Genomic DNA, 26,211 nt, shown 5'->3' on the forward strand with positions numbered 1-26,211 from the left:
CGGTGAGGGAAAATAAGCTGCGATTGGTGAAACCCACCATCCAGCCGTTGTGTTCCTCGTGCCGGTCACCTAGGCGTGACGAAGTGACCCTTACACGTCTTCGCATAGGGCACTGTCCCCTTACGCATGCCTTCTTACTACGGCGAGAAGAACCCCCACTGTGTGATGCCTGTGGCGTACGAATCACTGTACGCCACATTTTAGTTGAGTGTGATTTATATCGTTCTGTCAGGGCGGAAGTTAATATCAGTGGGGATCTGCCCTCGATTCTAGCCGATGACGAGGCGAGTGTCAAGAAAGTTTTAAGGTAGTGTGATGTTTCTGGCCTTCAGCCAAAAATTTTAGGTTGGAATTTTTAGTGTGTTGCCGAGTGGCTTACCACTCCTTTTATACTTGTAATAAGCCAGTTCCAAACATGTGCTATGTGTTTCATTTTAACCCTTTCACCTACTTTCTCTTGCAGTTATCCTCTTTATGTGCTGCATTCCACTTTGCAACTGTTGACGTGCAAACTGCCTATGTAGCCTTTCACCTTTAATTTTAGTCCTATTTTAGCACTTGCTGCATTTTAGTGACACTTGTCCGTTGTTATTTCCGTCCGGGCGCTAAAGACTACACTGTTGAGCGCCCATTTCCACCATATCCATCCATCCATCAAGTCACATCAATACCCAAAGAGGGAAGTAGGAGTAATCCATTGAATTACAGGCCCATATCACTAACGTCGATTTGCAGAAGGGTTTTGGAACATATACTGTATACGAACATTATGAAGTACCTCGAAGATAACGATTTATTGACACGTAGTCAGCACGGATTCAGAAAATAACATTCTTGCGAAACACAACTAGCTCTTTATACTCATGAAGTAATGAGTGCTATCGACAGGGGATGTAAAATTGATTCCATATTTTTAGATTTCCAGAAGGCTTTGACACCGTTGCTCACAAGCGTCTTCTAACCAAACTTCGTGCCTGTGGAATATCGCCTCAGTTGTGCGACTGGATTCGTGATTTCCTGTCAGAAATGTCACAGTTCGTAGTAATAGACGGAAAGTTATCGAGTAAAACAGAAATACTATCCGGCGTTCCCCAAGGAAGTGTTATAGGCCTTCTATTGTTCCTGATCTATATTAAAGACATAAGAGACAATCTCAGTAACCGTCTTAGATTGTTTCCAGATAGTACTGTCATTTACCGTCTTTTAAAGTCATCAGATGACCAAAACGAATTGCAAAATGATTTAGATATTTGTGTGGTGCGAGAAGTGGCAATTGACTCTGAATAAAGAAACATGTGAGGCAATTGACTCTGAATAAAAAAACATGTGAAGTTATTCACACGAACACTAAAAGAAATCCGCTAAATTTCGATTACGCGATAAGTCACAGAAATCTGAAGGCTGTAAATTCAACTAAATACTTAGGGATTACAATTACAAATACCCTAAATTGGAACGATCACATAGATAATGTTGTGGGTAGAGCCAACCAAAGACAGCGATTCATTGGCAGAACACTTAGAAGGTGCAACAGGTCTACTACTAATGACACTGCTTACGCCACGCTTGTTCGCTCTATTGTGCAGTATTGCTGCGTAGTGTTGGATCCGCATCAGATGGGCTTGACAGACGACATCGAAAAAGTACAAAGAAGGGTAGCTCGTTTTGTGTTATCGCGAAGTAGGGGAGATAGTGCCACAGACATGATACATAAATTGGAATGGCTATTATTAAGACAAATGCGTTTCTCGTTGCGACGGGATCTTCTCATGAAATTTCAATTACCAGTTTTCTTCTCCGATTGCGAAAACATTCTGTTGGCACCCACCTACATCATGATAAAATAAGAGAAATAGGGGCACGCACAGAAAAACTGAAGTGCTCGTTTTTCCCACGCGCCGTTCGAAAGTGGATCGGTAGAGAGACAGCTTGAAGGTGGTTCAGTGCCAGGCACTTTATTGTGAATAGCAGAGTAATAACGTAGATGTACATGTAGAAAACCAGCTGCAAAATAATTTAGAGGAGATACATGTACATTGCAAAAAGTGGCAATTGACACTAAATAAGGAAATGTGTGAAGTCATCCACATGTGTACTATAAGTAGGGTTGCCTTCCATCCAGATACATCGGGAACGTCACGGTTATGGACCTTCTAGTCCCGAAATACTAACAAGACCCAATTCTGTGCCGATTTCACAAAACACTGTTACTACATTGACTCAGGTACTGAAGAAACGCCATCTGTTAGCTCAACATTTAAGTGCAGCCTCAGGTCTTCTCACAGATGGCATAACATGTTGCGTATCTTGTTCGACGCTGCAAGCACCTTCTAGATCTATCGCCATCATTCGAGAAAATACCAGACTTCTCCAGTAGTAGGGGCTAGAACTATTTAAGCAGCGCTACACGGAAGATTCGGGCAGCTTCCATTTGAAAAAGTAATGTTTGAAGAGTTTACTCCGGGTATATAGGACGTGAAGTGTATAGTGACATGTACTTCGGTAACTAATGTGTTATTGTAGACTGTTTACCGATTAATAAATTTATCTTATCATAGCTTACGAAAAGTGTTACTTTTCGGATGATTATACAAAAGCGTGGTCTTTTGTGTGACACTTGTACCTGTTTCATCTCAGCAACTCACGAAGATACAGCAAGTTTCATTTTGCGGCATAGGCACCTCTGCATCGAACCACAAGGCTGAAAAGATGTTCTTTTACAGTGCTTTACTGAAACTGACAGAATCCAGCACAAGCTGTTTAAATTTGAACCGCTGAATAACGAAACATCGGAGACAATTGAAAAGTTTTGTCTAGACACTTTAAGACAACTGCAAATTCCATTAGATTAATTATTCCCTTTTTGTGAAGACAATAAATATCAACTTTAAAGGGCTTCATCGACACGACCAGAGGAAATGTGTATCACCAAATTAAAGAAGAACTAGGAAAAAATGTTGGAGTTGGATGCCCTGCCCATATTCTCCACAAAACTACATCAAGCGCGGCTGGAGTCTTAACTGTTGACATTGAAGTAATCATCAAGGAAATTATTAAATTGTTTTTCAGTTTAAACGGTAAGAACAGAAAAGGTGAAAGAGTTCTGCTTATACGTTGACGTCAGTCATCAGACACTTCTACCGCATTCAGAAACAAGGTTGTTGTCACTAATGCCCGGTGTCGTGAAAATTTTTTAACTCTGGACTCCACTAAAACAATTTTTTGACGCCAAAGACAGGCCATCTAAAATAATTTCAGATTTTTTCAGTACTCCGATCAGTGAAATTTACATAGTGTTTCTGCAGTCAAACTTGGCTGTGTTTGAAGAAAATATGAATAGCGTCGAGTAGAATAAAGTCTCGATAGTTGCAATAAGGAAAACATTAATCGACACTCAAAGATGTCTCAGCGAAAGGAAGACTGACAATTTTACTGCCATGCGAAACAAAACCAGTTTGAACAAATTAAAGAATAAGGACCCTAACCAAGAAGTAATTAATTTGATTTCAAAATTTGAAAAAGAGAAAACGGGTATCTGAATCATATCGTTTGATTACCTAGAGAAAAGGGCCATTTCTTTTAATAAATATCAAGTATTGATTGGATGACACTGTCCGAAACCATAGATTGTGTACCTGACTAAAAATGGTGTGAAGATTTCATGCGAAAATTGTTTTCAGGAATATATGTATCGAAGAGCTTTTTAAAAACTAAGCTTGACTCCGAAGAATGGAATTCTAAACACTTCGGGAAAGAAGGGCGGATTTACTTTCTTACGGAAACCGAAAATCCTGAACGGAAATGGCAACTGCTAAAATTATTCAAGTATTTGTTTTCTATTTCCGCACACGGCGCCACTGCTGCCAGGGACTGTGGGAACAGTCTCCCAATGCCAGTCTTAACTACATGTTGACTTGAATGGAGTTTTATAAATAGCTGAAAAGGAAGCAAACGCTTTTTGAAAAAGGTGAAATCTTCCGAAAAATATGGTGTACCAACCACTTCTGCCACAACAAGGCTCTGAGGGCTATGGGACTTAACATCTATGGTCATCAGTCTCCTTAGAACTACTTAAACCTAACTAACCTAAGGACATCACACAACACCCAAGTCATCACGAGGCAGAGAAAATCCCTGACCCCGCCGGGAATCGAACCCAGGCGCGGGAGCCACAACAAGTTCCATTTAATTGCGTTCTAAATAAAAGTAATTATATGAAATTCTTTTTTTTACTTCATTTCTACAACCCCATCTCAGGGTGTCCCGACGAGGTCCCAGTTAGGTACTGCATCTCTAAGTAAAATGAATCTGCTAAATTTCGGTTATACGATAAATCACACAAATCTAAAGGTTGTAAATTCAACTAAATACTTAAGAGACTACAATTACAAATAACTTAAGTTGGAACTATCACACAGATAATGTTGTGGGCAAAGGAAACCAAAAACTGCGATTTATTAGCCGAACACTTAGAACGTCTACTAAAAAGCCTCCTCACACTACGCTTTTGCGCCCTCTTCTGAATTACTGCTGTGTAGTGTGGGATCCGCAGAGTGGGACTGACAGAGGACATCGAAAAAGTTCAAAGAAGCCCTGCTCGTTTCGTATTAACGCGAAATATCGTGAACTGGAGTGGAGATCATTAAAACAAGTGCGGTTTTTGTTGCTTCTCGTGAAATTTCAATCACGAACTTTCTCCTCCGACTGCGAAAGTATTCTATTGGAGTCCACCTACATACGGATAAATTATCATCACGATAAAATAAGAGAGATCAGAGTTCGCAAAAAAAAGTAAGAGTTCGTTTTTCCTGCTCATTGTTCGTGAGTTGAGCGCTACAGAAATATTTTGAAAGTGGTTCGATGAACCATCTGCCAGGCATTTAATTGTGAATTGCAGCGTAATCTTATATATGCATCTGTAGATCCCTTTCAAGTGCTGTCTTGAACTATCGATTTCTGGCATTCATAACTTGCTTAATATTCAAATATGGTAATAGTCTTCAGAGTGCCTTTACAGTATGTTTCTGCTCACCTGAACGTTAGGAAAACTCCCCAACATGTAAACTATTTACGACATTCATTTTCACTAATTCTCTACTACAGTGATGAAGCCTTATTCACAGTCCATAATGAAGCAGATACGAGAATACCGGTACCTCGAAAACTATCTAGCACCATAACACTGTCACCTCGAAACACCACAAAATTTATAACACGTGATAAGCAAATACATGGCACCCACAGTAACACCACCAGTGCACTGTCACTACAGTCGAGGCAATTTACCATCTGTCACAATGTTGACACTAAGCTCGATTTACAGTGGACGAAAATAAAACATGAAATTGTCCCGAGGAGAAAAATTTCTTCCGAAACTCTATCCCCGTAAAAATTCTTTGGACAAACCACATTGGTCATGACTGTTGATAAAATATCAGTGTTGGTAACACTGTGAGCGGACAGTATGATGTAAGACAAAGGCGTTTTTCGTTGCGATAGGATCTTCTCATGAAATTTCAATCACCAGTATTCTCCTCCGATTGTGAAAACATTCTTTTGGCACCCACCTACATAGGGAGAAATGATCATCATGATAAAATAAGAGAAATCGGGGCACGAACAGAAAAACTGAAGTGCTCGTTTTTCCCATGCGCCGTTCGAGAGTGGAACGGTAGAGAGACAGCTTGAAGGTGGTTCAGTGCCAGGCACTTTATTGTGAATAGCAAAGTAATGACGTCCATGTACATGTAAAAAACCAGCTGTAAAATAATTTAGAGGAGATACATGTACATTCCAAAAAGTGGCAATTGACACTAAATAAGGAAATGTGTTTAGTCATCCATATGTGTACTAAAAGTAGGGTGGCCTTCCATCCAGATATATCGGGAACGTCACCGTTATGGACCTTCTAGTCTCGAAATACCAACAAGACCCAATTTTGTGCCGATTTCACAAAACACTGTTACGAGCTTGACTCAGGTACTGAAGTAACATCATCTGTTAGCTCAACATGTAAGTGCAGCCTCAGGTATTCTCACAGATGGCATAACATGTTGCGTATCCTGTTCGACGCTGCAAGAACCTTCTAGATCTATCGCCATCATTCGAGAAAATACCAGACTTCTCCAGCAGTATGGGCTACAACTACTTAACCAGCACCAAGCGAAAGATTAGGGCAGCTTCCATTTGAAAAGCGATCTGATAAGACGATTATTTCTAAATGTAATATGAACAAAGAATGCGGGTTAGTAATGTTTGAAGAGTTTAATTCAAATGGCTCTGAGCACTATGGTACTTAACTTCTGGGGTCATCAGTCCCCTAGAAAGTAGGACTACTTAAGCCTAACTAACCTAAGGACATCACACACATCCATGCCCGAGGCAGGATTCGAACCTGCGAGCATAGCAGTCGCGTTGAAGAGTTTACTCCGGGTGTATAGGACGTGAAGTGTATAGTGACATGTACACAACTGGCCATTAAAATTGGTACACCACGAAGATGACGTGCTACAGACTCGAAATTTAACCGGCAGAAAGAAGATGCTGGGATATGCAAATGATTAGCTTTTCAGAGTATTCACACAAGGTTGGCGCCGGTAGCGACACCTGCAACGTGCTGACATGAGGAAATATTCCAACCGCTTTCTCATACACAAACAGCAGTTGACCGGCGTTGCCAGGTGAAACGTTTTTGTGATGCCTCGAGTAAGGAGGAGAAATGCGTACCATCACGTTTCCGACTTTGATAAAGGTCGGATTGTAGCCTATCGTGACTGCGGTTTATCGTATCGCGACATTGCTGCTCGCGTTGGTCGAGAGCCAATGACTGTTAGCAGAATAGGGAATCGGTGGGTTCAGGAGGGTAATACGGAACGCCGTGCTGGATCCCTACGGCCTCGTATCACTAGCAGTCGAGATGACAGGCATCATCTTATCCGCATCGCTGTAACGGATCGTGCAGCCACGTCTCGATCCCTGAGTCAACAGATGGGGACGTTTGCAAGCCAACAACCATCTGCACGAACAGTTCGACGAAGTTTGCAGCAGCATGGACTATCAGCTCAGAGACCATGGCTGCAATTACCCTTGACGCTGCATCACAGACAGGAGCGCCTGCGATGGTGTACTAAACGACGAACCTGGGTGCACGAATGGCAAAATGTCATTTTTTCTGTTTACTGCATCATGATGGTCGCATCCGTGTTTGGCGACATCGCGGTGAACGCAAATTGGAAGCGTTTTCTGGCGTATCACCCCGCGTGATGGTATGGGGTGCCATTGGTTACACGTCTTGGTCACCTTTTGTTCGCATTGACGGCACTTTGAACAGTGGACGTTACATTTCAGCTGTGTTACGAGCCGTGGCTCTACCCTTCATTCGTTCCCTGCGAAACCCTACATTTCAGTAGGATAATGCACGACTACATGTTGCAGGTCCTGTACAGGCTTTTCTGGATACAGAAAATGTTCGACTGCTGCCCTGGCCATCACATTTTCCAGATCTCTCACCAATTGAAAACGTCTGGTCAATGGTGACCGAGCAACTGGCTCGTCTCAATACGCCAGTCACTACTCTTGATGAACTGTGGTATCGTGTTGAAGCTGCATGGACAGCTGTACCTGTACATGCCATTCAAGCTCTGTTTGACTCAATGCCCAGGCGTATCAAGGCCGTTATTACGGCCAGAGGTGGTTATTCTGGGTACTGATTTCTCAGCATCTATGCACCCAAATTGCGTGAAAATGTAATTACGTGTCAGTTCTAGTATAATATATTTGTCGAATGAATACCTGTTTATCATTGACATTTCTTCTTGGTGTAGCAATTGTACTGGCCAGTAGTGTACTTCGATAACTGAAGTGTTATTACAGACTGTTTACCTACTAATAAATTTAACTTATCATAGCTTACGAAGAGTGTCACTTTTCTGATGATAATACATATATAACCTATAATCGGAGTGTTACAGTGAGCCTGTCTTCTGAAGATGTAGCAGTTCTTAAATGAATATTGTGCTTCGTGATATAAGGATACACTTCACTGAGCACATACATAAATGTATGCTCATCCATTCTTAAATAACTGGTGTACGACTTGACGTCTTCCACTGTAAGCTCCCCTAACAAGTTTTCTTGAATGCTTTTATCGTGTCGTCGTAAAACCCACGGCTTCACCCTGATTATTTTAGTTTTTTGTTCCATAGATCCGTGCTGAGGATATCCTCGTGAATGTGGAACATGTCAAATTTTTTAAAGCTGAAATAACAATACTAATAGTATGAATAAATACATCATTTGTTTCTATGAAAAAAATCGTCAATGCAGTAGAAGGAGTTGGCCACTAGTAAGTCTTTCAGGCTCCTTTTAAACTGATCTTTATTTGTAACTAAATTTTTTTTATGTTTGCTGGCAAATTATTGAAGATGCGTGTTCTTGAGGGGTGGATCCCATTTTGAACTAAAGAAAAGTGCTTTTAAATCCTTGTGCATATCATTTTTGTTCCTGGTATTGTATGTACGAACTGAGTTGTTTGTTGGAAAAATAGATATATTATTTAGGACAAATTTCATTAAGGAGTAAATATACTGAGAGGCAGTAGTTAGTATACCCAGTTCTTTGAAAAGTTTTCTGCAGGATGTCCGTGAGTTTACTTCACAAATAATACGTAATACACGCTTTTTTACTCTGAAAACTTTTGTTTGACTTGAAGATTTACCCCAAAATATTATACTATATGACATTACGGAATGAAAGTTGGTAAAGTATGCTAGCTTTTTCATTTTTATGTTGCCTATGTCTGCCAACACTCGAATTGCAAATACAGATTTGTTAAGGCGTTTCTGCAGTTCTGTGGTGTGCTCCTCTCAACTGAATTTATTATCAAGTTGCAATCCCAGGAATTTTAGACTGTCAACCTCGTATGTACGGTTCCTCCCCCCACTTCTTTTCCGCATGTGCACACAATGCAATTACGGTACGTGCAACTGCTGTGGTTAATAACAAGCTGTTGTCAGCCATCTTGAACCTTGACGAAAAATTTGATGAAGTGTAATACCCCTTCTAGCGCTACGTCAAAGATCTTTGTCAAATATATTTGACAGAATATTTGATCACATCTTTGATCAAATCTTTGACAAAGAAATTTGATCGTGTAATACCGGCCTAACCTAGAGGCAAGGATGTTAATCTCGTTGGCTAGTGGCGTGGAAACGATTTATCGTTGCAGGAGGCGAGAAAATTAGTATGGCAATACAACAAGAACATTTGGAACGACTACCTCATAGTGGGTTTGCGGGTGGGACCCAACACGCAAGGGGAGATGCAGGCATGCCTCCGCTGGGGAACTACAGTGAGAGAAACAGTTCTCAGTTGATGCAAAGCAGACAGCATTTATTGGTTCTCTATGAAGCATTAGGACATTAAACGACCAAAGATGGCTGATTTTAACATATTTTAGAAGATATACTAGGTTACTTAAACAAAAATATTAGAAGAAAAGGTGGCAAATGAGTGTAAAATGTTTGGGAGTAGGGAAACGCTGCAACAGTATCGTCCACCGCTCTGGGTAGTAACTACAAAATTGTATTCCACAAATTTGGTGACTGTACATTCAGGACAGATAATGATGTTCGAAAGACATGATTCAAGATGTTATGAAGTCCCTAATGAACTCCTACATTTTACCTAATATACTTATCTGTATATGAAATCTGTAAACCATTTTTGAATGATGTGTGCATTGATTCTAAACCATTAAAAGTTAGAAGACATCAGGCTGCTAGCATTTTGAATCCATCCACTAACAAAGTTAGCAATCAAAGAAGCAGTAGTACTGCAGTAGCCATTTTGGAACACAACATTTCATTTTGTAATGCTTTGTTCTGTCTCTGCTAGAAAGCATATTAAAATACTTCCTGAACCATCATGGGCAATGGCTTATTTCTTCTTGGAAAAAGAAAGCTCTCGTCCAAATGAGGTTAGATTGCCACTATGCAGAGCAAAATATGAGTGCATTGTTTGAAGAATGTAAGGCCCACTCCCTCCACGACACATTTCTCCCCACAGCAGGTGAATGAAGCTTGATTCCTTTACTCCTCACATCCCTCTCTATGCACTCAAGAAAAGTTTGCAGACCATGTGTAATCCAATATAAAATATCCAGTTTTTAATTTCTCGAAATTTCTAAGATCTTATGGTTAGAATAAGACTGGAATGATGAGTTGATGTTAGTCAAGAACAACTTTAAGGTGACCAAGACGCCATTATCAACAACCCACAGAGTTTGAATGGGGTCACATAATTGGTCTATGAGAAGCTGAATGCAACTTTTGTGATACTGCAGAAAGACTTGGCCAGATGTACCCACTGTACATAATTGCTCGCAGCAGTGGTCAGGAGAATGTATGGCCGCAAGAACTCTGGGCAGCCACGTGGCACTACCAAGAGGGAAGTCACACGGCACTACCAAGAGGGAAGTCACACAGTAGGAATCTGGCGCACCCTGCTACACCTGCAACAGCAATTTGGGCAGCAGTCAGCACCACAGTGAGACAACAAACTGTCCCAAATCAGTTACTCCAAGAACAATTCCAGGCCAGATGCCCTGTAGTGTAAATTCCACCAACCTCAAACCACCATCATTTGCGACTTCAGTGGTCAATCAAGAGCTTATTCGAGGTCAGGGTGGAGGTCTGTTGTGTTTTCTGCTATAATCTGGTTTTGCCTCGGTGCCAGTGATGGCTTTTTCTTGGTTGAGAGCCTGCATCCAACCTGTTTGTGTGCTAGGCATGATGGACCTACACGTGGATTTATGATCTGGTGTGCATTTTCATATTAGAGCAGGAGCACTCTTGTGGTTATCCCTCACACACTGACTGCAAATCTGCATGTCAATCTGGTAACCTGACCTGTTGTTCTTCCATTCATGAACAACATACCAGGGGGTGTTTTCCAACAAGATAACACTCACTCACATATTGCTGTTGTAACCTACCATGATCTACAGAGACTCAACATGTCAACTGGACCTGTTTGATGATCAGATTTGTCTCCAATCAAGCACATGTAGAATATGATTGGACAACAACACCAGCAACATCCACAAATAGCATTAACCGTCCCTGTACTAACCAGATGCAACAGGCCTGGAACTCCATCTCACAAACTGACATCTGGCACCTTTACAATGCAATGCATGCGCATTTCCATGCTTGCATTCAACTTTCTGGTGGTTACACTGGTTATTAAAGTACCAGCATTTTATATTTGCAAAGGTGTATCTTGCACTTGCATTATCCTGCAATCTTGCAATGTTACTCACTTAAATATGTTACCAAGAGAAATGTATTCCAGAAATTTTATCGCTCTACATTAATCTTTTGGTATTGCAACTTCTTTCTGTCAGTACACACACACACACACACACACACACACACACACACACACACACACACACACACACACACACAGGGTGTTAATTTTAACTGTAGACATTGAAATACAAATATATCGAAAACTACACATCAGATCAAACAAATTTGTTTGTCTCGAAGGGCACACCCAATGACACCACACTCAACCCACCACTCCACCCTGTGCGTTGGTAGTGTGAAGGGGGGACAACTTCGAAATCATCAATGGGAACCCTCATTTTTTTATTGCAAATGTCAAATCCAAGGCAACATCTACATATGTTTTGTCCGAAACATTTTCTTCATTTTACCATAGATAGTGATGTAATCGGAGAAACAGAAATGGGTACACAATAGTAATTTAAGACATGTTACTCAATGGCTCATGAATACCCAGTGGCATGTAGAACTCCACCTCCACATTGTGAGGGTAGAACAGGCCAGAATTTCATAACTTCTAATTGGAAACACAATTGGCAAAATTGCATCCTATCAAACAGTTGACTATTCAACATACCACCATGCGCATGTAGCAAACTAAGATGTATCACACTAGGCAGTACACTGTGACTGGAGCTTAGACTTAGAACAGATAGTGGCTCTAAACATTACAATACTTGCACTGTGTTCATTGCCTGCTCACCTACCTATCAGTTGGAGAACAGACTTGAAAGTGGACCACAGAGGAAAACAATGAAATGATCCTGGTTTACGGAGAATGTAGGAGAAATGTTGAGGCTTCTGTTGCCTTGTATGCTGAGCATTTTCCAAAGAAAGCTCATTTGTCATTTTACAAGATTGTGAACGCCTCTATGACTGATGGCAGCAAACAGACCAGCAATAGGAAATGAAGCAAACATGTTACAGGATAAGCTAATGAAATGGCTGTACTAGCAGCAGTGCATCAAAACCCATGGATAAGTGCCCAGCAACTGCAAAGTGATTCTGATATGTCCATAGGTAAAATCGTCATAATACTGCATCATCATAAGTATCAGCCATACCTTGTGTTACTGCATCAAGAACTTCATGGTGCAAATTTCCTTAACTGGGTAGGGCTTTGTGAACAGGCACAACAACAAATGCAAACAACACCCGAAGTTCTTTGCTGAGGTACTATTTTCTGATGAGTCTACATTCACAGACCATGGTAGCATTAAGTGGCATAACATGCATTACTAGAGTGAAGACAATCCCCACTGGTTATGGAAAGCTGATCATCAACTTCCTTGATAGGTTAACATATAGTGTGGCAACATGGGGAACAAACTCATTGGTCCTATTTTTATCAACAGCACACTGAATGGACACAAATATTGAACATTTCTGGAATAGAAATTACCGGTACTACTTCAGGATGTTGCTCTGGACATTCGACAATGTATGTAGTTTCAGCATGAAGGTAGCATTACACAATTTAAGCATGGAAGGACTTAGACCGTGTTTATACTGGTCAGTAGATTGGCAGAGGTGGCCCTATTAATTGGCATGCTAGGTCACTGGATTTGATATTGCCAGATTTCTTTCTGTGGAGATATTTAAACAATAAGGTGTTCCAGTAAGTGCCAACAGGCCATGAAGATATGGTCAACTGCATCAGAAACGTCTGTGATGGCATTCTGCTGATCAGCTTCTGTCCTGAGTGTGGTCAATTGAAAAGCAAATCACCAAGTGTATTGAAGTTGGCAGTACTACATTTGAACATATACTCTAATTGGAAAATTAGATTAGCGTTCACATTGGGCCACAGGTACAGTGGCACGTTGAGTAGCCCCCTGTTCAATTTGTCAGAGGAATACAACATTGCAATTGGGGTTTCCAATTAGAAGTTATGAAATACTGCCCTGCCCTATCCTTGCAGCATCGAGGTGGGGTCCAATTGCCACTGATTATGCAAGGGCCATTGAGTAGCAAGTTGTAAATTAAGATTGTGTACCCATTTCTATTTCTCTGATTACAATGCCATCTTTGGTGAAATGAAGAAAATGCTACAGACAAAAAATTTGCGGATTTTGCCGTAGAAGCATTACGTGCAATAAATAGTGGGGGTTCCCACTGAATATTTCAAAGTTTCCTCCCACCACCTACACATGGGGTGGACTGGGGGTTGAATCTGGAACCATTGGATGTCCCTCTCTGAGACAAACAAATTTGAATTATAACCTTTTTGATTCAATGTGTATTTTTTGAGATATTTCAATGTCTTCAGTTAAAATGGACACCCTGTGTGGGGCCCTGTCCCCTGGAGCTAATGTGAAAACAAATAAGACATTTAATTAACAGGAGAAAGGGCACCAATAAGCATTGTACTCTCTGATCTCAACTCAAAATAGACTTAACATGTGTGAGAAAGTATTGTTTATGAATGTGCTGAGTAACAAATAATTCCTGTCAATCTGATTCATGAATGTGTTCTGAACCTAGCAATGGCTGATGGTGCAGTGTTCCAAATTGTGAGCATCATGCAGTAAGGAAAACTGAAACTTTCAACAGATCAATTACCATTAATATCCCTTTCCTCTCAACTTATGTGTCTCCTTTGTAAATTTAAATTAATAAAAGTACATTAAGCCAGAAATCAGCTCAAGAAAATGCACCAAGTATTTTCAGAAATAATTTTTACTTATTTAAACCTTTAACTGCTCTGGATGTGTTAACGTGCGTATCTTTGTATCTGTCCCTGTGTGCTCTGAACGTGTTTATGCCTGCCACCAGTTCTTCTACCTGGTACTCTGAACGTGTCTACATGCAGACATCTATGCTGTGTCTGCGCATAGACACTTTCAGAATACTAGGTAGAAGGACTGGTGGCACCCGTAAACACATGCAAAGCACACAGGCACAGGCACAAAGGTGCGCGCGTTAACATGTCCAACGCAGTTATTATATTATTAATTTCCTAAATAAAGATGCTTCAGACTGACTCTTTGATTGCTTCACTTTTATACCATTATCATAAATTCATCCAAATTTTAATCTGTATCCACAATGGACAGTATGCCTTCACAAATTTTATTCACTGTCTGTTTAAAATTTCAGATATGTAATGAAATTCAGAATGTTGGTGAATGGACTGTGAAATGGGACAAATATGGCATGGTTCCATATGCTTACAAAGGTAATTTGAACATTAAATGGTAGTTCTTGTAATTAAATTGATTTTTCATTATCTGTAGTAACTTGAAGAAAACATATTTTTACATATTGCTCATTCATCTATTGCAGGAAGAACATGGGTAGGCTATGAGAATCCCCACAGCCTTCAAATAAAGATGAACTTCATAAAACATAAAGGCTATGCAGGTGCTATGATGTGGGCTATAGATGAAGATGATTTTCAAGGGCTATGTGGTGAACCAAATCCTCTTCTTAGTGTTCTCCATAACAACATGAAGGAATATGTGGTTCCAGAATCAAAGAAAACAAATACTATGGAAGTATGTAATACATTTTCTTCTTCCTATAATTCTTACTGTATAATTGTTTGCTTTCATACCTTTCTCTTTCCTTCTTTGCTCTACTGGGGACAATTACTGTTACAGAAAGATTCATTCCCCTCTCCTAAGTCTATTACAAAGATTCACCAAACACAGTTACGGTAAACTCATAATTTATTTTATAATCAGTCTAGTTTAGTGCTGTTGCTTCATTGACATTGACTTTATGATCTGCACAGTTTTTTTTTTTGTTTTTATTTAATGAAATGTTTATGTTGTTATGCCCATTGCTCCAGTGTGCGCAATCACTGTGAAACCAAAAATCAATTTTCTTAGTTATAGCTCCAAATTTGCCTTAATAATGCATATTTTTAAAAAAAACCTTTCATCGCCTTTTTCCTCCCCTTTTAGGAGTGTAATTTCAAAAAGCCCCTTCTTGAGCTTAGCAGAGGTTCATGCATCTGTGTAAAGACATAAGTGCAATGCATACAACTACTACCACCACCATCACACCTTAGCAAAAGCCCTGGCTGAGAACCTGAGAAAATTCTGCTCCTACAGTATGTAAAATTGCTAAGCAGGTCTAAGGCTTTCATCCAGTCACTCACTGACCAATCTGGTGTGGCAGGTGAAGAAAGCAAAATGACAGCCAAAGTTTTAAATTTCACATTTGAAAAATAGTTCATGCACGAGAATTCTACAAGTGTACTGCCATTGGACCATTGAACTCCCATACGGATGACATAGTAATAATCATCCCTGATACAGAGAAATAACTGAAAGAGCTGAAAAAAATAAGTTGTTGGGTTTGGATGGAATCCCAGTTTGGTTTTACAAAGACTGCTCTATAGCTTTGGTGACTTATTTAGCTTGCATTTACTGCAAACCTCTCACCCAGCATAAAGTCCCAAGAGATTGGAAATAGCACAGGTGATTCTGCATGTAATGAGATAAAAGAATGGACCTACAAAATTACAGACCAATATCCCAAACATTAGTTTGCTGCAGAATCCTTGAACTCATTCTCAGTTCAAATGTAATAAATTTTCTTGAGATGAAGAAACTTATGCCCACATATCAGCAGCGCACATTTGTAGTTGGTTTAACAAATGGGAACTAGCTCTAAATGTAGAAAAGATGACATGGTTGTGTAGGAAAGATAAATCTGTAATGTTCGGACACAGCAGTAGTAGTATTCTGCTTGACACAGTCACATCATTTAAATGTCTGGGCATAATGTTGCAGGGCACTATGAAACGGAATGAGCATATGAGGATTGTGGCAGCGAAGACGAATGGTCAACTTCAGTTTTTTGGGAGAATTTTGGTAAACTGTGGTCCATTTTTAAAGGAGACTGCATATATGGTGCTAATGTGCCTATTCTTGAGTGCTACTCAAGTGTCTGGGAACTGTACCAAGTTGGATATAAGGAAGACATCAAAATGATTCTGAGGCAAGCTGCTCTATTTGTTTCCAGTAGGATCAAACAACATACAAGAATTATGGACATGCTTCGGGAACTCAAATGAGAATCCCTGGAGGGAAGGTGACATTCTCTTCAAGAAACACTATAGAGAAAATTTAGAGAACTAGCATTTGAAGCTGGCTGCAAAACGATTCTATTGCCATCAACATACATTTTGCATAAGGGCCATGAAGATAAGATATGAGAAATTAGGGCTCATATGAAGGCATAGAGATAGCCATTTTTCCCTCACTAAGTGAGTGGAACAAGAAAGGAAATGACTAATGTGATACAGGGTACCCTCTGCCATTTGCTGTACAGTGGCTAGCAGAGTATGTATGTAGATATAGATGTAGATGCACAAACAATGTTTACAATAAAAGGTAACACTTTCTCTAAATTTCTAGTTTCTGTCCTTAGCAGTTTGGGCTGGGCGATGATGAGCCAGTGAATCAGTCAGGCCCTGTAGCCTCCTACCCCCCCCCCCCCCCCCACACACACACACACACTTTTTTGAGATTCAAAAAACACTGAAACAAGTATTCCTACCAAGAACTCAGACACCTATTTTCATAGATGTAGCTTAAAACATGCTTCAGTGGTTATTTAATAATGATTTATTTTTAAAAAATCAGCCACTATTTCACCCCCTTAGGGGCTGAATTAGAAATATGATGAAACAGGTATTTTTTATTTCTTTTTGAGAAACCAAATCCCATATTTCATAGTTCTAGCTTCAAAACTGGGTTAATTGTGATGTATTTTCAAAAAACTTTCATCCCTTTTCACCCCCTTAGGGGTATAAAATTGAAAAATCCCATCCTAAATAATGCCTACAGTATAAGGTCAACTTCCTTCCCAAATTTCAAGTTTCAATCCTTAACAATTTGGACTGGGCTATGATGAGTTAAATCAGTCAGTCACGTCCTTTTATATATAGAGACTTTTTCAAAAAAACTGCATTCCATTTTTTAAGAAGATGGAATATATTGACACTACAGACAGCCATAAAAACTAAAAAGCACATTTCCAAACATACTGAACGCATGACATGGCAAACAATGAGATTTTTTAAATGTACCCTCGATGGAAGGAGGAGCAGATGAAAGAAAGGAGAAAAAATTTCAGCTGGTAAAAATCTACTGCTCAGCTATGCAGTAGTTCCTCCCATGCACAAACCTGAATTGTAGTGTTCTTAACATGCATTCGGATACTGCACTGTTCTTTAGTGTATCAATTTTTTCTCCAGTTAGAGAACACACCAGAGTGTGGTGCATGTGGTATATCTGTTTTTGATAAGGATAGGAGCAATGAATTGAAATTTGTGCCTCGGCCGAAGCCACGTCTTCTACTTAGTAAGCAGATGTGCTAACCACTACACCACCACAGCATTGTGGCTACCACTACTGCATGAACTACCTTAGTCCAGTGTTCTCCTTAACACAAACTTCAGTTCATATCTTCAGGGAGGGCACTAGGCTACAGTAGTATGTACAGCAGTGGTAGTCCCAGTGCTATGATGTTGTAGTGGTTAGCCCATCTGCCTAGCAAGCAGGAGACCTCGGTTCAAGTCTCGGCTGTGTCACAAATTTTAATTTATTAGATCACCTTCTATCCTTACCAGAGATGAAGTTGAGACTCATACGTCTCCAAGAAAATGTAATTATGTCAGATCAAGTGTCTTTATGCCACTTATTCACATAATACATGGTAGGTTAGGCCTTAAGTTTCCTTGTGAAGTGTTAAACATGTGCAAGTATCTTGCTGTACTAACTTAGTATGTCATGAATGATACAAAACTGGAAAAGTAAATAGTTGTAGTCCTCTAAGAACCCCTAAATAAAAGAATAATGCCTATCACTCTGCCGAGCAAGATATTGCAGTGGTTAGCACTCTGGGCTTGAATTCGGGAGGATGACTCTTCAAACCAGCATTCAGCAATCCTGATTTAGGTTTTCCATGATTTCCCTAAATTACGTAAGGCCAATGCTGAGCCAGTTCCTTTGAAATGGCACAGTCAATTTCCTTCACCATCCTTTCCTAATCCGAGCTTGTGCTCCATCTCCAAAGACCTCATTGTTGACAGACGTTAAACACTAAACTCCTCCTCCTACTGTCACTGTAAAAAGTGTCATGAATAACAGATCAGCTAAAATATCGTGAATCAAGTAACCTTTAAACATGAACACAATTTATAATTGGAGGAGATGGCTACAAGAATGAGGAAATGCAGGTTTAATGCATTGCAAAATTAAAGTAAAAGTAACTTTATCTCATTCTTAAGTGTCCAGGTATATCATAATATGAGCCAACAAGGTGCAAAGACAAAAGTATCAGTGGAAAACAAGAAGTTTGCCTTTGATCTGCACCCACTGGTTGGAGCTGCTCATGGTAGTAGCCAGATGTGCAGAAAATGTGCTTGCTTGTGTAAATGTCTGTGTATTTTCTTTGCTGAAGAAGGATTTGGCCAAAAGCTATAACATGTAAAAGTCTTTTCGTTGTGCCTGGCTGCAACTCAGTGTGTCATCTATACAGTGAGTAGTGGTCTATCATTTTCCTGATATTATTGTAAATACTTTACTGTTTTCTCATTGTCTTATAAGCATGCTGTTGCATATTTCATATCATTAAGAGTTTCACACTAAGTCAATAAACAATGCACTGGGCATCACAAGGAGGTATGCATCTACAATCCAAGGGAGCTTCAGTCATCATAAAAGGTCACCTCATCAATCACAACATGCCATCAGCTGCACTCAAGCGCCTTCATTATCCCACTGATAAAGCTTTTAATGATATTTAATTCATATTCATTGTTTACCAGGAAGATAGAAATGAAGAAAACACCATAAAAAATTGGTCATAACGTATTGTTCAGTTTTCCTCTTTGCTCTCTGAGTAACATATTCTTTCATTTACTAAAACATTCTCTCATGCACATGGTAAACAGTCTATACATTGTTACAAAATTTTATTAAAATTGTGTTAAATTTTTCAGTCTGACATGATGCTGGATCTCAACTGCAAAAGGAAACGACAGCAGCCAAAACTTTCACAGAATGGTTCACTTGAGGTTTCTGAAAGCACTGCAAATGAAACTCAGGAGGCACTCAGTTGTAATGCCACAACAGAACGTAATGAAGAATTAAACTTGTCCACTACAGCATAAAATGTGTAGTTTCAAAAAACATGCGCCAACAAAAAATATTTACTTTGAAACAGTTTAGGAATGATATCTCTCAATGAAACTAGACAATGATAGCAGTTAAAGTGCTGTTGCCAGTTCTGAAAAATGTGAATCAAATTAAACTTCCAATTTCACTGTATTTCAGTGCTTTAAAATGTCAATAAATGAACATTGTTTCAGTATATTATATATATTATAAGGACAATAGCCATAGTTTTGAGTATGCATGTGCATATTATGTAAGTCAAAACCAAACATTTAAATCAGATTATAAATTATGAGTAATTCAGTCCATTTCAGTCACATTTTATAAAATGGAACAATTCTGAAACAATGAAATCATATTGAGGTACTTGGTGGAACAACACTCTTAGATTTATATTTTTTCCCTATTACCCTTCATATGAGTGTCAAGATGACACCTTCATTACATATATAATTGATCCTTTTCCTCCATGTTACCACAATCACAACAGACAAATAAAAATTTGATTAATGAGAAAAGAGTCAAATGAAAGTGAAATCACTGCACATCTTTGAAGTAGAATCAATAACTCTGATGTGACATGAACACTAATTACAAAGGTATCATCTCATATCTCATTTTCTTAGTATCAAGGCAGCATATGTGCATTATGATGTTATACAGTTACTACTATAGTTTAACTAGCTGTTTAAATTAAGGATACCTACTGAAATTATTAAAACTGTGTGCTAATCACAAAGGAAGCTTTGAATCCTCTACATTGAATTACCTGTGTCATCAGTCAATGATTCAAGAACATTACTAAGTGAAGTGTTACAGTGGTTACGTCACTCAATTCGAACTTGCAGGTTCTTTTTAGCTGAAGAAGATTTAAACATTGCTGCCAGATGTTAGATAGTTACACATTTCCATTCTGTTAAAAAAAAAGTTTTAGCTGAATCCATTAGCTATTATGTAGTCGAGTCACCTACAGAAGGCCATTGCAAGAGTGCAGGCTGCTGGTACATTTCAATGTCAAACAGATCTACTTTAGGTGGGTTTCTTATGTCCCCACTGCATCCATATCAGTTTTTTAAATATGCTTCCTGCCATTGACTGTGAGAATTGGTACAATGTCTCTAGAGTGCATAGACTTCTCCCTATTGAAGTGCTGATATGACATAATCCTTCCACCCAACTTATAGTTTATACATTACGAAACCAAGCATCCTCTACCACCAATTCCGATTACATTTGCTGTGTAATGGTTTTTGCTAAACTGATAAGATGCATGGCAATAGGCAGCGCTCAGATTGCCTTTTTCACCCTGCATACAGGCCAATGCAGAATCTAGTTAATACTAGGGTAGTGTTGTGTACATGTTGCAAGGCACTTATTACTGAAACATATGGAACTGTATAGCACAGGTCTTAAAAAGAACTTCATTTCATCCCACAATAGAGTACTTTTGTTAACCTCATGGAAGACTGGACACATAGTCAGAACAGTTCTACTGTCTGTCAACCCTTAGTATCAACAACAAAAATTCACGATTTTTCAATGCAGTCAGGAGGTGTTGAGGTCACAGTGTAATCATTGTTATCACATTAAGAGCAGGTCTAAGTATAACTGATCTAGGAAAAAAAAGAAAAGAATGTATTTTAATGATAATGCCTTATTCATCTCAAGCTGTATTAACAATGTATAAAAAGTATATAATAAAATAGTATCTCTTACAACATTGTTACTTTCATCAAAAATCTCTTATTGCAACTAAAACAGGTCTCTGACACACAGCAGACAAGGAATGAGTAGGTCCAAATTTAATACAGGCAACATTACATCTACAAGGAAAGAACAGTACTTCCATTCCTTCCTAGAAACAAATCTTAAACAGGCAAGCAACACAAAGGGATCACAGCGGTCTTGATGCTTACACTCCTCTCCCACCCCACCTTTCAACTACCATGACCTCCAATTGTGGTTTTGCTTACAAAGAGGGACTGTTCACAGGCTCCTCAATTACCAGCAACCCACACAATTCACCCTAACAGTTCACAGCTTGAGCCTTCAGCCACTTCAGAGGCATGTGACATCGCAAGCCAGCCGCAGTCTGGCTGATTTGGTGCCCTGTGAGACCAGCTGATAGTGCAACCTACCAAGTCAGAAATGCATTGCATGCACAGATTACTGTCATTGGTGGACCAACATATAACACTCATAAATCCTTCAGCACCTCCACTTAGTTAACAAGCCTAAGATCATTCCCGAAACACTGTTACTCATGAATTGTCTCCCTTGTCTGCATGCTGAGCTCCCATGGAATTAGTCCCACATGACTATACAAATGTTGATGTGGCACCGTAATAAATAAATTGTGATCAAGGCAGTTTTTAATAGTAAATATTTGTAACACATGATCACTGTTCATACCCATAATGTATTCGGATGTATTGTGCTGAAGGGTTATGATACAAGCAGAGTTGGGTGCAGTAGGCCAGCACGGTGACTTGCAAGAATGTGAAGGTGGAAGGACACAGAAAATTCAGTCATAGCTTAGAAATATGACGCAGCATCCACAGGTGGACACCCCTTGGGGATGGAGAAGGTGTACTGGTCTGACCAGAGGCTGCTGAAGGGTAAAAAAGTAATTTGGTTGAAAAAACTTTAATTTGGAGCAGAGAGACAGAGTAAAATTTGCAGGAAAGTGTAATCAAATGTGCAAAAATCATCAGGGAAAGTATAAAGTAACATGTGTCTGTTTTAAGGGAAAAGATGGTGGCTGATGTCACTAGCGGTTTAGTGGGGGAGAAGGGCACACAGCACGCCATAGTCGAGGGCTAGCTACTCAACCGGGGAACAGTACGGATGGCTGGCAGTTGTGCTCCTGCAAGCTTAGAAAGTAAGCTTTGCTTTTTGGCTACATCTGAATAAGACCAAGGCAAAGTAACGTTCGCCTAGGTAATGAAGTTATTTTGACTGTGAATGAATGTTTATCTTAATATGTCACAATAACTGAGGCATATATGCAAAAAGGTAACAGAGCAGAGCTTATTGTGTGCAACAACACTACAGTTATTGAATACAGTAAGTTAGCTGCTGTGCTCGCTCCTGCTGTTGCAATTCTGTTTTTGCTTTCTGCCAATGATACTTATAACCACATGGTTATGATCATGCTTTTTTTTATGTGGGGTATCAAATGTAAGTAAAAATGTTCAAATGTCTGTGAAGTCTTATGGGACTTAACAGCTAAAGTCATCAGCCCCTAAGCTTACACACTACTTAACCTAAATTATCCTAAGGACAAACACACACACCCTTGCCTGAGGGAGGACTCGAACTTCTGCCGGGATCAGCCTCACAGTCCATGTCTGCAGCGCCTTAGACCACTCAGCTAATCCCACGCAGCAAGTGTAAGTAAAAAATTGAATTCCCTGGCATCAGTAATACAAGATCCTGGCCCTGTGCACTAAAAGACTCATGTAGCAGCTGAGTGAATTATAATAATACAATCACAAATGCGATTAACCTGATAGTGACAAAGATCGAATGCAGTTGGCATCTGACAGTGGTATTTAATCCAGAATCCATAGGGAACAAAGTAACATACGATCAGCTGAACTGCAAGTAAGGGCATGTAAGATTACAGGTAGAGAAAGTGCGGAGGCTGACTACACTGCCACTGCACAGTTAAGTCACATAGAGGACCTATCATGCACACCTGTAAATCTACTGCTTACCGTGCCAGACAGTCCAAGGGGTCCAGTACATTATAAGTTAGGGTTTGTCATTCTGCAGAGGGGATGTTAAAATGTGGCAAATTGGCCTAGGAAATGTTACAAGGTTGCACGAGAAGGTAGAAGAGAATTTGATTGCACAGGCACACAAAAAAGAGTCAGAACTTTAGGCTACTGTGCCAAACTTTCAAATAAAGGATTTGGTATTATATTGGGATTTTCATCATAACTCGAATTTAAAGAAGGAAATGAGACCCTGATACAGGGCAAGATTAAAGTTTATACAATATAGATATGATTAAAAGATTTAAGCCCACAGAAGAGTTTGCATCCTTTGTGAATTCGGTGGACAAATGACAACCAGCTGTCCCAGTTAAATTGCTTCTGTATTTCTGCATAAGTTTCTTTGGGACAATTTCTATCTTTTTTGACTATTGTATTATCTTTTATTAATATTATACCTTCTGCTACCACTTCTTCCAGAAATAAAACTAAAAAAAGAAATATGACACCAACATCTTGTAGTCTAGAGTTTATTTAATAATAATTGCATTGGTATGTTTGCAAAGATAGCCATGAGCTTAGTTAATAAACTTAACTCTAAATTAACATTTCAAAGAAAATTTTAAAGATGTATGATGTACAGGTAGAATATGAAAAGACAAGAATAAGAATAATTTTAGCTCTGTTACCATATGATAATAATAGAAAGTGGAGGAAGTTATACCACTATGACAACAGCAGAGAAATGGTTTAACTCACAAGGTCTTTCCATAAGCTATGAATATAGTAAGCGCTAAATATTCTGGAATATACATCTACATCTACATCTACATCTACATGACTACTCTGCAATTCACATTTAAGTGCTTGGCAGAGGGTTCATCGAACCACAATCATACTATCTCTCTACTATTCCACTCCCGAACAGCGAGCGGGAAAAACGAACACCTAAACCTTTCTGTTCGAGCTCTAATTTCTCTTATTTTATTTTTTTGGGCTCAACAAAATATTTTCGCATTCGGAAGAGAAAGTTGGTGACTGAAATTTCGTAAAAAGGTCTCGCCGCGACGAAAAACGTCTATGCTGTAATGACTTCCATCCCAACTCGTGTATCATATCTGCCACACTCTCTCCCCTATAACGTGATAATACAAAACGAGCTGCCCTTTTTTGCACCCTTTCGGTGTCCTCCGTCAGTCCCACCTGGTAAGGATCCCACACCGCGCAGCAATATTCTAACAGAGGACGAACGAGTGTAGTGTAAGCTGTCTCTTTAGTGGACTTGTTGCATCTTCTAAGTGTCCTGCCAATGAAACACAACTTTTGGCTCGCCTTCCCAACAATATTATCTGTGTGGTCCTTCCAACTGAAGTTGTTCGTAATTTTAACACCCAGGTACTTAGTTGAATTGACAGCCTTGAGAATTGTACTATTTATCGAGTAATCGAATTCCAACGGATTTCTTTTGGAACTCATGTGGATCATCTCACACTTTTCGTTATTTAGTGTCAACTGCCACCTGACACACCATACAGCAATCTTCTCTAAATCGCTTTGCAACTGATACTGGTCTTCGGATGACCTTACTAGACGGTAAATTACAGCATCATCTTCGAACAATCTAAGAGAACTTCTCAGATTGTCACCCAGGTCATTTATATAGATCAGGAACAGCAGAGGTCCCAGGACGCTTCCCTGGGGAACACCTGATATCACTTCAGTTTTACTCGATGATTTGCCGTCTATTACTACGAACTCCGACCTTCCTGACAGGAAATCACGAATCCAGTCGCACAACTGAGATGATACCCCATAGCTCCGCAGCTTGATTAGAAGTTGCTTGTGAGGAACGGTGTCAAAAGCTTTCCGGAAATCTAGAAATACGGAATCAACTTGAGATCCCCTGTCGATAGCGGCCATTACTTCGTGCGAATAAAGAGCTAGCTGCGTTGCACAAGAGTGATGTTTTCTGAAGCCATGCTGATTACGTGTCAATAGATCATTCCCTTCGAGGTGATTCATAATGTTTGAATACAGTATATGCTCCAAAACCCTACTGCAAACCAACATCAATGATATAGGTCTGTAGTTAAATGGATTACTCCTACTACCCTTCTTGAACACTGGTGCGACCTGCACAATTTTCCAATCTGTAGGTACAGATCTATCGGTGAGCGAGTGGTTGTATATGAGTGCTAAGTAGGGAGCTATAGTATCAGCGTAATCTGAAAGGAACCTAATCGGTATACAATCTGGACCTGAAGACTTGCCCGTATCAAGTGATTTGAGTTGCTTCGCAACCCCTAAGGTATCTACTTCTAAGAAACTCATGCTAGCAGATGTTCGTGTTTCAAATTCTGGAATATTCCATTCGTCTTCCCTGATGAAGGAATTTCGGAAAACTGCGTTCAATAACTCCGCTTTAGCGGCACAGTCGTCGATAACAATACCATCGGCACTGCGCAGAGAAGGTATTGACTGCGTCTTGCTGCTTGTGTACTTTACATATGACCAGAATTTCTTCGGATTTTCTACCAAATTTCGAGACAATGTTTCGTTGTGGAACCTATTAAAGGCATCTCACATCGAAGTACGTGCCAAATTTCGCGCGTCTGTAAATTTTAGCCCATCTTCGGGATTTAGCGTTCTTCTGAACTTCGCATGCTTTTTCCGTTGCCTCTGCAACAGCGTTCGGACCTTTTTTGTGTACCATGGGGGATCCGTTCCATCTCTTACCAATTTATGAGGTATGAATATCTCAATTGCTGTTGCTACTATATCTTTGAATTTGAGCCACATCTCGTCTACATTCGCATAGTCAGTTCGGAAGGAATGGAAATTGTCTTTTAGGAAGGCTTCTAGTGACACTTTATCCGCTTTTTTAAATAAAATTATTTTGCGTTTTTTTCTGATGGATTTGGAAGAAATGGTATTGAGCCTAGCTACAACAACCTTGTGATCACTAATCCCTGTATCAGTCATGATGCTCTCTATCAGCTCTGGATT

At 39.6% G+C, this 26,211-nt stretch overlaps 1 protein-coding gene across 1 annotated transcript in view; it reads left to right on the forward strand.

Moving 5' to 3' along the window:
• The window catches only part of LOC126281237 (endochitinase-like), an 85,770-nt gene extending 65,918 nt beyond the window's left edge, over positions 1–19,852 (forward strand). The window contains exons 8-10 of the mRNA XM_049980009.1: positions 14,451–14,529; positions 14,637–14,848; positions 19,312–19,852. Of these exons, the coding sequence (XP_049835966.1) occupies positions 14,451–14,529; positions 14,637–14,848; positions 19,312–19,482 (462 nt within the window). The 3' untranslated portion in view covers positions 19,483–19,852. The remainder of the gene's footprint in view (positions 1–14,450; positions 14,530–14,636; positions 14,849–19,311) is intronic.
• Positions 19,853–26,211: the final 6,359 nt, after the last annotated feature.

Source organism: Schistocerca gregaria, chromosome 7, assembly GCF_023897955.1.
Source record: "Schistocerca gregaria isolate iqSchGreg1 chromosome 7, iqSchGreg1.2, whole genome shotgun sequence".
Lineage (NCBI taxonomy): Eukaryota > Metazoa > Arthropoda > Insecta > Orthoptera > Acrididae > Schistocerca > Schistocerca gregaria.